At 48.9% G+C, this 13,507-nt stretch overlaps 2 protein-coding genes and 1 non-coding gene across 22 annotated transcripts in view; 2 read left to right on the top strand and 1 right to left on the bottom strand.

The window, feature by feature from the left end:
• The first annotated feature begins 262 nt into the window (after positions 1 to 262).
• On the top strand, positions 263 to 10,326 carry LOC113248668 (trophinin-like). Of its 7 annotated transcripts, none has more exons than XM_057311995.1 (10): positions 438 to 522; positions 1,778 to 1,835; positions 3,213 to 3,311; positions 4,199 to 4,262; positions 4,520 to 4,599; positions 5,906 to 5,981; positions 6,075 to 6,117; positions 6,527 to 6,589; positions 7,153 to 7,267; positions 8,037 to 10,326. In XM_057311995.1, exons 2-10 carry the CDS (start codon positions 1,791 to 1,793, stop codon positions 9,912 to 9,914), a joined length of 2,463 nt encoding a protein of 820 aa, XP_057167978.1. In that variant the 5' UTR covers positions 438 to 522; positions 1,778 to 1,790; the 3' UTR covers positions 9,915 to 10,326. The 7 variants fall into 7 exon arrangements, with proteins under 7 accessions (XP_044236637.1, XP_057167978.1, XP_057167979.1 ...); XM_057311996.1 differs by having other exon boundaries at positions 3,219 to 3,311; XM_057311997.1 differs by having other exon boundaries at positions 3,237 to 3,311.
• Positions 3,526 to 13,507, bottom strand: part of PFKFB1 (6-phosphofructo-2-kinase/fructose-2,6-biphosphatase 1) — an 88,451-nt gene continuing 78,469 nt past the window's right edge. For 2 of the 14 annotated variants that reach the window (XR_007188246.2, XR_006408551.3), the window contains exons 13-15: positions 12,399 to 12,463; positions 5,470 to 5,608; positions 3,526 to 4,219 (exon numbers count right to left, since the gene is read on the bottom strand). Coding sequence is in view for 9 of the 14 variants with exons in the window: in XM_057312005.1 (XP_057167988.1) it covers positions 12,291 to 12,463 (173 nt within the window). In the remaining 5 variants the exon portion in view is untranslated. Of the gene's footprint in view, positions 4,220 to 5,140; positions 5,609 to 7,494; positions 12,464 to 12,854; positions 12,976 to 13,507 lie in introns of those variants that run through there. The other 12 variants (XR_007188248.2, XR_006408552.3, XM_048213166.2 and 9 more) reach the window with 8 other exon arrangements.
• On the top strand, positions 6,794 to 6,922 carry LOC113248674 (small nucleolar RNA SNORA11). Its single transcript, XR_003313586.1, has one exon. It is a non-coding gene; the product is annotated as a small nucleolar RNA SNORA11 (small nucleolar RNA).

Here is a 13,507-nt window from a genome sequence, read left to right on the forward strand (position 1 = left end):
TGTATATGATGTGGGGGCCTTCTGTCTCTTACTGTTTAGAGCCTCTAAATGTCTTAATCTGGTCATACTTGAGAGAGGGAAAGGAATATGACTTGGTCCCCTGTCCCCAGAACAGCTCCTGGGGAGAGAGACCCAGACACACACTACAACAACACACTCTGTAATTAGTGTTGACATAGAGGGGGCTGTAGGAAGTGATATGGGAGCTCGGAGAAGCACAGTCCTCTTAGGGGGGACAGAACTATCAAATAGGAACGGGGGCACAGGTTGGGAATAGAGAAATCAAATGGGGACTAGGAAAGAGCGATTACTGAATAACCTATAGTATGCGGAAAAGAGACCACACTGAGGAGAATGGAGAGTTGGAAGTCGAGAGTGAAGGAGGTTGACAAGCAGGGAAGGAGACCCCTCTGGAGGTGGAAAAAGGCAGGACCACTTCCGGCTGGGGAGGGGAAGCCGACAAGCTCAGACCTAAGGAGAGGCTTGGAGAGAGCGGACGCCTTCTGGACTCCAGAGGACGAGGTGAGCTAAGGTGCCCAGCTTTAGTGAAGACCCTGTGGGAGCCTCTGGGCTATGGCTTCAATGTGCTTGACTCCACACACCCTAAGGTGAAGAAAATCTGCTGCGGATTCAGAGCTAACTGCATTAATGTGGTCGGGTTTAGAGGTGCTTGGACCCTGTTCGTAGGGTAGATGGAGGGGGCAGAATCCCCTTTGGGCCTTATAATGGAGAGATCTGGACTCTGTTCGGGCCGCAGAAAGGAGGGATGCAGACGCGGCTCGGACTGCGGGAAGATAAAACAATCGTTCAGGCAGTAGAAAGGAGCAGGATCCAGTTCCGGAGGGTGATAAGCTATGGCAGGACTCCGATAGGCTGGTGAAAGGGGACAGGATCCGGTTTGGGCCACAGAAAGTAGGGATCAGAACCCAGAAATGAGGGGCAGAATCCATTTTGTATAGCAAGAATGACCTGGTTCAGACGGAGGGAAAGAGGGGCTAGGACCTGGTTGATTATGGTTTGAAAAGGGAAGGGACAGAACCTGGTAATATTAGGGAACAAGGAATACACAAAAGCGTAATACCGTTGGATTTGTGGGTGGGGTATCGATGTCGCAGAAAGGGTGGGACCGGTCACTTGCAAACGTGGAAGTGGGGGAGCGGTTTTGGGGAAGGGGCAGTGCAGGGACACACTGGAGAGAGGAGGGAAGGGGCGTATTAAGGAAAGGGGAGGTGCGGAGAAGTACTGCAGAAAAGAGGGAGGGGGCATATCGGGAAGGGGCGGTGCATGTCTGTACCGCAGAGTAGAGGTGGGCGGTGTTAGGGAAGGGGCGGTGCAAAGCAGTACTGCCGAGGGAGCGGGCTGATGTTGGAGAAGGGTTGGACCGAAATGTGATGCAGTTAGGAAGAGCGAGTCAAGGGCTTGTCCGAAATGTTCTGCTGCTCTGAGAGCAGGGGGCGTCTGTGAGACTGAGGTGGTCAGACGGTCCAGTCCACCAAAGCGTATGTGCTCCAGTTGGCACGCATGCGCACTATTAAGTTGCAGGAGGGGGCGTGTGTACGATTAAGGGGCGGGGCTGTAGAACTGACTTGCAGTTTCCTGGAGGCAATGGAGCTAGGGTTCAGATAGGTGGTCTGGGTTTTTAGGTATGAGAACCCAATAACTGAAGCGTTTGGGGTCCAAAGTTGGATGAGATCCCCCTTCTTTCAGGATAGTTGGGAGGTCTGGTGAATCTCCCTCTCCTTCTCATTCTCCCCTAATTCAGGCCCCTTCCCCTCAGGCCTTTCAGAAAAATGGATAGGAGAAATGACTGCGGTTATAAGATGCTCCCATTCCAGGTGAGGCCTCTCTGCATTCTCACCAGGTCGTCCGCCCAGTACTGAGTTCATTTACTGATCTTGAGCCCCCTGCCACCCTGTAGTTGAAGAATTTTCTGCCTAACTTGTCTCAGTCGTCCCCTGCAAGGTGAAGGAGGAGAGAGGAAAACCTGCCTGACTTTAGCTCCTGCTCCCTACCTCTTCCCTTTATCCTCCCCTTCGGTCACTGCTCAGAGGAAGGGCAGGCCTTCGTGGAAAGGGTGGGCTGTAGGGAGGCCAGATGGCTAGCAGACCATAATCCTATGTGTGTAGGGCCCTCTGCTTCCCCCTGGGAGCCTGGGGCTTCACTTCCCTCAGATATACAGACTGAGACCACAGAAGAGAATAGTGTTTTGCTGATGCATACCCTCTTGGCAGCAACCAAGGACCCTCTGGCCATGGACCCACCAGTTGCCAACCGGCCTAAGGAAAGCAAGACCAAGAAGGCCCCTATTAAGGCTATTACTAAGGCCATACCTGCTGCCCCTACAGTCTCCTCTGCCAATGTGATTGCCACTAACAAGCCTAAAGTAACTTTGAAGGCTTTAAACCTGCCTATCATCCCCCAGATCAACCAGGCTTCAGCTACCACTGAAGCAGCCAATACTCAGGCTTCTTCAGTCACTGCTCAGCCTAAGAAAGCCAATAAGGCAAAAAAAGTTACTGCTAAGGCAGCCCAAGGTTCCAGTATCCAACTGTCAAGGAGAGTATCACTACAGTGATCAAGTCATCCTTGCAGGCCCTAAACCTACCAGACATCCTGCAGGTTATCCAGGCTCCAGTTATCAGTGGGTCAGCCTCCTCCCAGGCCTTGATAGCCCCCACTAAGTCTAAGAAAGTTTCCAAAGCTAAGAAGGCTGTCAATAAGGCCATAACTAGTGCTATTGATATCTCATTGGGTGCAACCACTACCCACACAGCTACCACCCAATTCCAAATTACTAATGAGGCAGCCACTACCCATGCCACAGCAGCCTTCATCAGAACTAAAAAAGCCTCCAAAGCCAAGAAGGCAACTGTTAAGGGCATAAATACTGACACTGAACTCCTAGAGACCCCAAATGCTGAGAGAGCTAGCAGGCAGACTGAGGCCTCAGGAGTAGCTAACTGGCCCAAAAAATTCAAGGTCAAGAAGGCTGCCAATAAAGGCCCAAATTCTGCCTATGATATCTCTGAGGCTCTACCTGCTGCTCAAAAGTCACAAACCGAGCCCTAGCAGCTGCCGTTCAGGTCAAGAGAGGGTCCAGGATTCGTAAGTCTGCCACTAAGGCCCAGGCAGCTGAAAGCCAGACTAAAATTGTTGACCAAGGGGCCCAGACCAAGATGGCCACCTTTAAGACCAACATAAGTGCCCTTGAGACTCAGGTTGCTGCTGCTGTCCAGGCCCTGGCAGATGACTACCTGGCCCAGTTGAGTCTGGAGCCTACAACCAGGACCCGGGGCAAGACGAACCGAAAGGTGAGATCTCCGACATCACCATCCTTAACTTTTCACTTCTTTTCCATTCCTATCCTCCTAGTTTGTTCATTTGTTCTATAAAAGTTTACTGAGACTTTTTACTCTGAGCCAGTCCCTGTGTTTGGATAGGCTTTGAGAAATGCTGAGAAGAATGTAATATAGTTCCTGCTCCCTGACAGTTCACAGATTGGTGGGGAAATAGTACATCCATATACTTAGCTACAACCTGGATATAATTCAACTGGTATTTACACAGTAGTTACCGTGTTCCAGGGTCTTGGGTACAGTCATACAGGTTGTGTCTTTATGTTTTAAAAGTAACTCCTACTATGTAGGGATCACAGATCCCAGTCTTACAGATGAGAAAACTGAGTCCCAGAGAAGTGAAGTGACTTGTCCAAGGGATACAGCTAGCAGAGTTAGTGGTGGCCAAAAGAAGAGGAGGAACTCCAGGTCCTGCCCTTGGGTTGCTTCTATCCTGATAGGGAAATGAAATTCCTGGCTGGAAGACAGTGAAAGACAAATCTAGGACTTAGGGTGGCCAATTGTAAGGTCAGGGCCCACTATAGGAAGGGTTTGGGGGATTTTCAGGACAAGGTATGGTAAGGAGACAGAGACCTCTCTTTCACCTGGTGACTCTGGACCTTCCTTCTTTCTGATGATGTACTCAAATCATCTGAATGGGGATGAGAGAGGTAGCAGTAATTACAGGTTGATCTCATGGGGCTGGAGGCCTCCGCCACCCTGAGATGTGGCCATTTTGCAAGAAAGGGTAAGAATCCAGTGTTGCCCAGTCTCTTCTCTTTTTCACCTTCCTTCTTTTTTGTCATTCTTCCAAGTTTTCTAAAAACATATTGAGATCTCCCCATGTATTCCTCTTCTCCCAGGCAAATAAGTTGGTGAAATACCTGTTGGTTAAGGACCAGACAAAGATCCCCATCAAGCGCTCAGGTAGAGTCATACCAGCCCTCCTCCCTGAAATCTCCTCTCCACTCCCCTCTCTCCCATGCCCTGAAGTAACCATTTGCTTTTATAGCCTCTTCATTCTCTCATATGTCCTCTCCTACCCTCCTCACACTTTGCCATGGCTGGCATCTCCCATTAACACAGTTCAGAATTCAGACTGCACTGACCCCACAGGCTGGCAAAAAGGCTGCAGCTCTGTGGCCCTGCTCAGCCCAGCTGCTCCCACCTCACCCCTCCTACAGACATGCTGAAGGATGTCATCCAAGAATATGATGAATATTTCCCAGAGATCATTGAACGAGCAAGCTACACTCTGGAGAAGGTGAAGGGGCAGCCCTGGGGGATGGGCACAATGGGGAAGCCTTGAATCGACAAAGACATACATGTTCCTTCTGGGAGAGACCACAGAGACTCATAATCCATCCCCATCACTATGTAGTTGGACAGACAGTGGCCTAAGTAGGAACATAGACTAGCCCAGGGTCACACAACAAGTCAGTGGTAAAACACAGCTAGGACTCAAACCTCCTAACTTAGTCCTGTCTGATGCCGGTCGTGTCCTGTAATGTATTTCAGATGCTCATCTCTCCTTTTCATTCCCCATTCTCTATCTCCCTAAATTCTCACTAATTACAAAGGTGATACTGATAGTAGTACATTTCTTATCTCTTTTCTGTAGTGGTGGCCACTTAGCTAAGTGCTTTACCTGCACTATCTCACTGATTTCTCATACACACTCAAAATTCTATCTACACAGGGAACTGTGGGATGCTCAGGAAGCTCACTGATGCCTAACCTGGATTTTGTGATCTCACAGGCTATTCTTTTACTTGGCAGATGTTTTGAGTCAATCTGAAGGAAATTGATAAGCAAAGTAGCTTATATATTCTCATCAGCACTCAGGAATCTTCTTCAGGCATACTGGGAATGTAAGCTGTGAATGGGCTGGGATAAGAGGGAAGCTCTGCTTCTGTCTATGGCACTACCCCATCCCTGTCATCTTTCCCTACAACTCCTTGGAGAGGCAGGAAGACAGAGCCTAAAAAACCCGATTCCAGCTCCCTCACATAGCTGGAGCCCTGCACACGGTAGTGGTGCTGATTATGATTGACTGAAGGTTGTAGAAGCCTGGAGCTGTGCATTCCTCCTGTCAGGTTTTCTGTTTCTCAGGAAGCATCCCAGGAAAGCAGACCTGTCATTGCTTGTCTCTTCCTGATGGCTTTGGTAGACTGGTTCTCAAGGGAGGGCTTCCTGGTGTGGGTGAATCATGATGCTTGAAGGACAGGAGCATCACTGGGGCTGTGCCTAGAATTCTTTTGGGGCAGAGAGACCTGAGAGAGAAAGAAGGGACTCACATTGGTTGGGTGCCTGGGTTGTCCCAGGTTGACAGGCATTCTTCTCTCCTCTTGGCAACCTGGGCAGGGGAGGATTGGATTTTTCCATTCTACTCAATAGGAGACTGAGACTCAAGTGCCTTGCTCAGGGTTGCATAGAGCTTGAAGCATAGACTGGGAAGAATTTGTCGTGTCTGAGGAATCTGGTAGAGGATAGCCTAGTGAGCTGGCTGGTGTGTTTTTTGCAGATGGCCACTGGACATAAACCTTCTCTCTACCCTGTTATTCCCCTAGGACCAAGGACACACCCAAACTAGGTCTTCTCATGGTGATTCTGTCATTTTTATGAATGGCAACAAGGCCAGTGAGGGTGAGTGGCTGAGCATGCAGCTGAATGGGTGACCACAGTTGGAATACCACATGTTTATTTTCTGTCCCTGTCTCCTCTTGCCTCCCCTTGCAGCTGTCATCTGGGAGGTGCTGCGCAAGCTGGGGCTGCGCCCTGGGTATGATTGGGCTCTCTCAGCGCTTGCTGTCCGTGTTGTCATTTGGAAAGAGAGGATGGCCCCAGGATTGCATCAGCTTGGTGGTCTGGTGGAATGGGTGGGGGTGCTGGACTGGGTAGAGGGTCCAGGGTTCTGACCTGGGTAGATGGGGAAATGGTCCTGTACTCGCTGCATCTTCCCACCCTTATGTCATTCTAAGCTGATATAGAAGATAGAACTTCAGGGGCATCCCTGACAAAGAACCATCTAGCCTCAACTTACCGCTTCTAGTGACCATGTGTTCACTACTTTCCTGGCTTCATTCGGATGGCTGCATGTGCTAGAGAGGTCTCTTTCATGTTGAGAAATGCCTCTTCCCTCATCTAGGAAGTTTTTATCTCTGTTTATGGGTTATTTTTCCCATTGTCAGGGTGAGGCACTCGCTCTTTGGGGAAGTAAGGAAGCTCATCACAGACGAGTTTGTGAAGCAGAAGTAAGTGGTGTTTGGGGACTTTTTCTGGCCCTGAAGTGTTCTGAGTGTGCTGGTCTGGTTCAGAAAGTGCTCAACCAGCCCTTTTATTACACTAGTTTTAGAGGTAGTATGGGCATCCTATGCCCTAGAACTGAGTCCTGCCCACAATTCCCATGAGTGGACAGTTCCAGGACTGGGCTAGACCAAAGAGAAGGCCCTTGCTTTGGGGTGTGCTCAGAGCAGGGTGACTGAAGAATGGCTCCTCTGTTTACAACACACCCAGCAGGAACTTGGGTTTACTCCTCACAGGTGGCAAGATACTTTGGCTTTCCTGTGACATCATACCCTATACATGCCTTCTCTAAAGCATCAAGTGACTGCCTTGCATATGTCCAAAGGGAAATGACTCAAAATCAGAGACCAATACCATGAACTGTGTTTGGGAGTGAGTCTGGGGAAGGAAGGTCTTAGAAATCCTTCTCCAGGAGCTGGGTTTAGTATTTGAAGGAGGTTGCCACCTTGTGCCCAGTGGTTACACAACAGATTTGTTTGGTTAGAAGCAAGTTTCATCTCCTTTTTCCAAGGTACCTGGAGTACAAGAGGGTCCCTAACAACAGACCACCTGAATATGAGTTCTTCTGGGGTTTGCGCTCCTACCATGAGACTAGCAAGATGAAAGTCCTCAAGTTTGCATGCAAGGTAATAGGAGAGCTGCCCTGACTTGTCATATTAAGGGTACCCTAGCTCGGGCAGGCTATGTGCAGGGACGGTCAGGTATAGGGCAGCCTGCAGTTAGTATATAAGCGTATGAAACTTCACTGATGTCTGAGAATGCTGCTGAACATGAAGTTTACATTGTTTCATTCTTTCTTTCATAATTTGTGTTAGTCTGCTTGCACTGTCATAACAAAATAATACAGACTGGGTGGCTTAACAACAGAAATTTATTTTCTCATGGTTCGGGAGGCTGGAAGTCCCAGATCAAGGTCCAGCAGTGTCAGTTTCTGATGAAGCCTCTCCCTCTGGCTTGCAGATGAATATCTTCTTGCTGTGTTCTCACACGGTGGAGAAAGAGCCTCTTATAAAAACACTAATCTTGTTGGACCAGGGCCCAACCATTATGACCTCATTTAACTCTACTTCTATAAAGGCCCAGTCTCCAAATGTAGTCACACTGGGGGCTGGTGCTTTAACATATGAATTTGCAGGGGGGCACACAAACATTCAATCCATAACGTACTGTCTTATCATTTCCCATCTTCTCAGTGAGGTTAAGTAACTTGTCCAAGGTCACACAACACCTTAGTTATCAGAGCTGAAACTGGATCTTGGGACTGATAGAGCACCAGAAAACTAAGAATTAAAAAAAAAAATACTGCTATCGATTTTATACAAAGCCCATAGTATGTACTTAATACATAATTACAAATGTTATTGTCCCTTATATTGATTATCATTCCCATTTCAGGTGCAAAAGAAAGACCCCAAGGACTGGGCTGCTCAGTACCAGAAGGCAGTGGAGATGGAAGTCCAAGCTGCAGCTGTGGCTGCGGCTGAGGCTGAGGCAAGGGCTGAGGCAAGAGCCCAAATGGGGATTGGAGAGGAAGCTGTGGCTGGGCCCTGGAATTGGGATGACATGGATATCGACTGCCTAACAAGGGAAGAGTTAGGCGATGATGCTCAGTCCTGGAACAGATTTTCATTTGAAATTGAGACCAGAGCCCAAGAAAATGCAGAAGCCAGCACCAACATCGACTTCAGCAGAGGAGCTAGCAGGGCTACCTTCAGCGATAGTGCTAGTATTAGCTTCAGTGGTGCGCCCAGCCCCGGTGGTGGATTTGGTGGCAGAGCTGGCATTAGCTTTGGTGGCACACCCAGGACCAGTGCCAGCTTCAGCAGTACAGCCAGCATTTGCTTTAGTGGCATTCCCAGCACTAGCACTAGTTTTAGTGGTGCAGCCAGCATTAGCTTCAGTGGTGCAGCTAGCACCAGCTCTAGTTTCAACAGTGAAGCCTGCATTAGCTTTGGTGGCACACCTTGTACCAGTGCCAGCTTTGGTGGTGGGGTCAGCTCCAGTTTCAGTGTCCCACTCAGCAGTAGTTCCAGTTTCAGTGGTGGAGCCAGCTCTGGCTTTGGAGGCACACTCAGCACCACTGCTGGCTTCAGTGGTACACTCATTACCAGTAGCAGCTTTGGCAGTATACCCAGAACCAGCACAGTCTTTAGTGGGGCACTTAGCACCAGCGCTGGATTTGGTGGCACAGTGAGCACTAGTGTCTGCTTTGGTGGCTCTCCCAGCTCTGGTGCAAGCTTTGGTGGCACACTTAATACCAGTATCTGCTTTGGCAGCTCTCCTAGCACCACCACTGGTTTTGATGGAATGCTCAGCACCAGTGTCTCCTTTGGTGGCTCTTCCAGCACCAGCGCTGACTTTGGTGGTACACTAAGCACCAGCATCAGCTTTGGTGGCTCCCCCAGCACTGGTGCCAGCTTTGGTGGTGCATTCAGCACTAGTGTTGGCTTTGGTGGTGCACTCAACACCAGTGCTAGTTTTAACAGTGCTGTCAGCACTAGTGCCAGCTTCAGCAGTGCACCCAGCACCATCTCTGGCTTTGGCAGTGTGTTCAGCACCAGTGCTGACTTCAGTGGGGCACTTAGCACCACTACAGACTTTGGCATTGCCCCCAGTACCACCAATGGCTTTGGTGGAGTTCCCAGCACCAGCCTCTCCTTTGGCAGTGTGTCTAACACCAATCTATGCTTTGGTGGCCCTCCTAGCACTAGCACCTGCTTTAGTGGTGCTACCAGTGCTAGTTTTGGTGATGGATCCAGTACCACTGCTGGTTTCATCTTTGGCAATGGGTTAAGCACCAGTGCTGGATTTAGTGGTGGACTGAGCACCAGTGCTGTCTTCGGTAGTGGACTAGGAACTAGTGCTATCTTCGGTAATGGACTGAGCACCAGTGCTGGCTTTGGTGGTGGACTGATCTCAAGCAATGGCTTTGGTGATGGACTGGGCACCAATGCTGGTTTTAACAGCATACTTGGCACAAGTGCTGGCTTTAGTGGTGGCCTCAGCATCAGTGATGGCTTTCGTGCTGGGCCTAATAACATCTTCAACGGAGGACCAAGTACCATCATTGGCCTTGGCAGTGGTTCCAACACCAGCACTGGCTTTATTGGCGAACCCTGCACCAGCACCAGCTTCAGTGGTGGACCCAGTTCTATCATTGGCTTCAGCAGTGGACCAAGCACAGGTGCTGGCTTCAGCAGTGGACCAAGAAATGGTGCTGGCTTTGGTGGTGGAGCCACCAGCCTTGGTGCCTGTAGCTTCTCCTATGGCTAGTGAGGTTTCAGGTAATTACAACATTTGCACAACCATGGCCCATGGGGTGGGTATAAGAGCTGGGGAATGTTACAAGAAACCCCAAAGCGGGAGGTTTGGGTGGGGAGATGAGGACAATGAAGGAAGTGTGAGAAAACAGTATATTTGGTGCTAAAATGTGTTCCTGTTTGGTGTTTTGTTTTCAGGTTTATTTCCCAGGTTTACAGATACAGCTAATGAATTGCAGCAGTTCTTCCCAAGGAGCCAATGTACATCCTTGGAATTTTTGTCCACACGGCAGTATAAGCAGATATTATCAATCAGCTGAGGGTGACACGCTATGAAAAATCTGCTTGCTGATCCTGCTTTGTTGTTTGCTTTTTGTGTGCTGTCATATTTTGGTATCAGAGTTACATTAAATTTGCAAGATGAATTGGTTTTTTGTCTGTTTTTTAATGTGCTTACATTGTTGTGAGTGATGTTTCAGGTTCATAGAAGAACTAGAGATGAGTGTAGCTCTTCAGAGAAGGTGGGCTGCAGCTTTAGGTTAAAATGAAAGTTTGATTTCAATGGGATAGAGACCTGGAGAAAGCACAGCAGGCAAGGGGATTATAGCTTGAGCAAAGATACGGATGGGGAAAGCCTGTAATAGAAGGCAAAGGGAGAGGGTTCTGGACAGTAAATACAGATTCATTTTGGGAAATTTGCATAAGAATGAAGAGATAGAGTGGGACTAGATGTGGACACATGAAAAAGAGAGCGTTTTCTGAAGATAGGGGAGAGAGATCTGAGCATGTTGCAGAGAGTGTGGGGGCAAAATCCAAACAGGAGATAGATATAGAACAGTCAAGAATTGACTGAAGTAGCCCATGCCTGAGAAGGTGGGATTGGATAGATTACGAGGGATAGAGGGTGAACCTGACTTTGAATAGGATTTAAGAGTGGCTGTGGAAGCAGATAAATGTAGGTTTGTTTCAAAAAGTAGTTCCTCCCAAAAAGGATAATGTGGATTATACAAGGTTTGGGTATTGCTGGTGGCTATGATGGAAGAACAAAGGAATCAAGGCAGTGAGTATTTGAGTCTGTCTCGTCACCACTGGGTTGCTGATACCTAGGTGCATGGAGAGTGGCTGAAGAAATGGAATATAGGATTCAAGCTGGCTAGGGATGGTAGAACAATGAGGAGGAAGAGAACTGGTGGATTGGAAGACAATGAAGGAATCAAAGGATTATACTCTTGATGCAGTACAAGAACAAATATTGTTCATTCAAGAAATATTACTCACATGCCCACTATGTGGGAGGCATGCTTCTAGGGATCCTGTGGATGACACAGAGAGTTGTAAGGACTGGGGGCCAGTGGTAAGATAGTGGGATCCTTGTATTTAAGAAGTCATACTGGGGGCAGGATGTCTAGATGATGCTAAGATCCATGGGGTGGATGGCTGAGGGGGAAATGATCACTGGAGTTGAGGGGGTCAGGGTACTAGGAGGCCAGTGTATTATTTGGATAATTTTTATGGACAGTGAAATCACTCAGGATAGCACCAGGAGTTAGAGAAGAAAGGAACACTGTGGTCCAGGTACAGATTCTTCTGAGTGTAGGAATGAAGGTGTCAGGTCCTCAGCCATGCTGCCCACCAAGGAACAAGGCCCATATGTACTCACAGAGACCTATCTCCTCCCTCGCCTTTAAAGGTGCTACCCCAGAACCCTTCCCTCTAGGAAGCCCTCATCCATTCCATACGCCACAGCAGCAGAAGCATTTCACAAGGTTGGGATCTTAAGAAGATCCTCTGGGAGAAGCCTCACAATGACTTCCTCTCCCCTTTTGTAGGCAGCAAGAGAAGTCTTTATTGATAAGGGTTTAGTAATTAAGAAAGAAAAAATTTCTTTCTGAGCTAGACAGCTCCTTGGTTGTAGCTAGAAATAAAGACCTGTTTTGGAGCTGCTGAGGGCTTCTTCACTGGAAGCAGGGCTCTTCCAGTAGGCCAAGTCCAGGGTCTTAAGGTAAGAGAAGTGCAAGGATAGCAGCTCTTAAAGGTGGGAGACAGTGAGAGCAAAGCAGTTTGACTTCTTGGAAAGGGCTCAGTAGTGGGCAGGGACAGTGTCCAGGGCTTCCTCAGGTTCTCGGGTGATGTCCACATTCTGAGAGGAGAGAGCCCAGGATCAATAGGAAGGAGCTCACACTGTGGAGCACCAGCCCCTCCCCTGCCTCTTGTCCTCGCTGCCAGGCTCCCCTCCTTCAGCCAGGCCTGGATCCTGACCCTTTTCTCAGGCAAGTCTCTGGGGAATCTCAACCTGAGGACTTTGGGGATATGGGATTGTTCTAGCCCTGCATCCCTATGGCACCTCAGGCCTAGGACATGGTTCCTGCATTTCTGGATGCTGGTTATTCTACCTGTTGGTATGAAACACCCAAGCTCTGTGGGATTGGGGTGGCCTTTCCGTGCAGGTGGGTGTTTTCACCATGTGCCAGCTTAGGCCACAGAGCCCCTCACCTACCTCAGGTTTCTCCCGATGTGTGTTTACGGCTTCTACGTTCAGGTAGATGGACTCCACTTTGCAGCCTCAGAAAAGAACAACCAGTCCATCCATAAGCCCCCAAGGTAAGCACAGATCTTCCTTAAGCTGTCATTCGCTACCTCACCCATCACCACCCATACCCTGAGCTCCACACTGTGTGCAGATTGTGACTACTCTGTAGGGAGGGGAATGTAGACCAGCTGTGTGATGTATGGGGAAGACACCAGGTCCAAGAGAAGCCAAAGGGATGTTCTCCCAGCTGCCCCTAATAGTCTCAGACTTCTCTGAGCCTCAGTTGCTCAACTGTGAATGGGAAGATGAGAATAGATGATCTCTGGGGACTCCCCCGACTCTTGTGCTCTGTGAGACAGCAATCTAATTTATATAATAGTGATGGAGCCCTGTGGACCTGGTAATCTGTGTTAAGTGCTGAAGTGGTGGAAGAGTCCTGGGGCCACTGCCTTAAGGCAATCAGTCCCAGGTAAATTTTATTTAGAGGACAAAATGGTTATGGCAACAACAGAGGTGTGGAAGGTCACGTGGGAGTTCTGAGAGCCTGAAGAAAAAGGAGAGTGGTATCACTGGGGCCTGGGGGCTGGCAGAGGAGGCCCAATGCCTATGGAAGCCCCCCTTAGCTCCATCCTTGTGGATTGCAACCTACTCTGGGCTTCAGTGCACTGTCTTTCCTATTCACACCCCAGAATATATTTGAGTCTCTCTCTCCCCTGCTCATGAATATTTCATAACAAACTAATGCCCCAAGAGACAGTCTAAACAGACCAGGCCAATCTTTGAGCTCTTTCTTCAAATTGGCCCAACCTACACTTATTCCTCTGGTTCCCTTCGGGGACCTCTTCTTCTACAGGTTAGTGTTCCATTCTTGGTACTTTGGTAGAGCCAGAGAAAGTGTAGGACAGGCCCTGGATTTAGAGGCTATCTCAGTTCTTCCCTATTCTCATCCTATTACTGCCAATTCTTCCTTCACCAGGACATCCAATCACACATCCAAGAAACCTCCCCTAGGACTCTGCTGGGCAAATGGTATGCACTGGAAGCATGCTCATGCCCTCTATGTGTCTTTCCTCAGA

This window comes from Ursus arctos, chromosome X (assembly GCF_023065955.2).
Source record: "Ursus arctos isolate Adak ecotype North America chromosome X, UrsArc2.0, whole genome shotgun sequence".
Lineage (NCBI taxonomy): Eukaryota > Metazoa > Chordata > Mammalia > Carnivora > Ursidae > Ursus > Ursus arctos.

Coding starts and splice junctions, on each gene's coding strand:
- LOC113248668 (XM_057311991.1), top strand. CDS start 574: ATGGCTTCAATGTGCTTGACTCCACACACCCTAAG. Junction 1,836..3,212: donor ATAAGATGCTCCCATTCCAG/GTGAGGCCTCTC, acceptor AGTGCCCTTGAG/ACTCAGGTTGCTGCTGCTGT. Junction 7,268..8,036: donor TCCTCAAGTTTGCATGCAAG/GTAATAGGAGAG, acceptor TTCCCATTTCAG/GTGCAAAAGAAAGACCCCAA.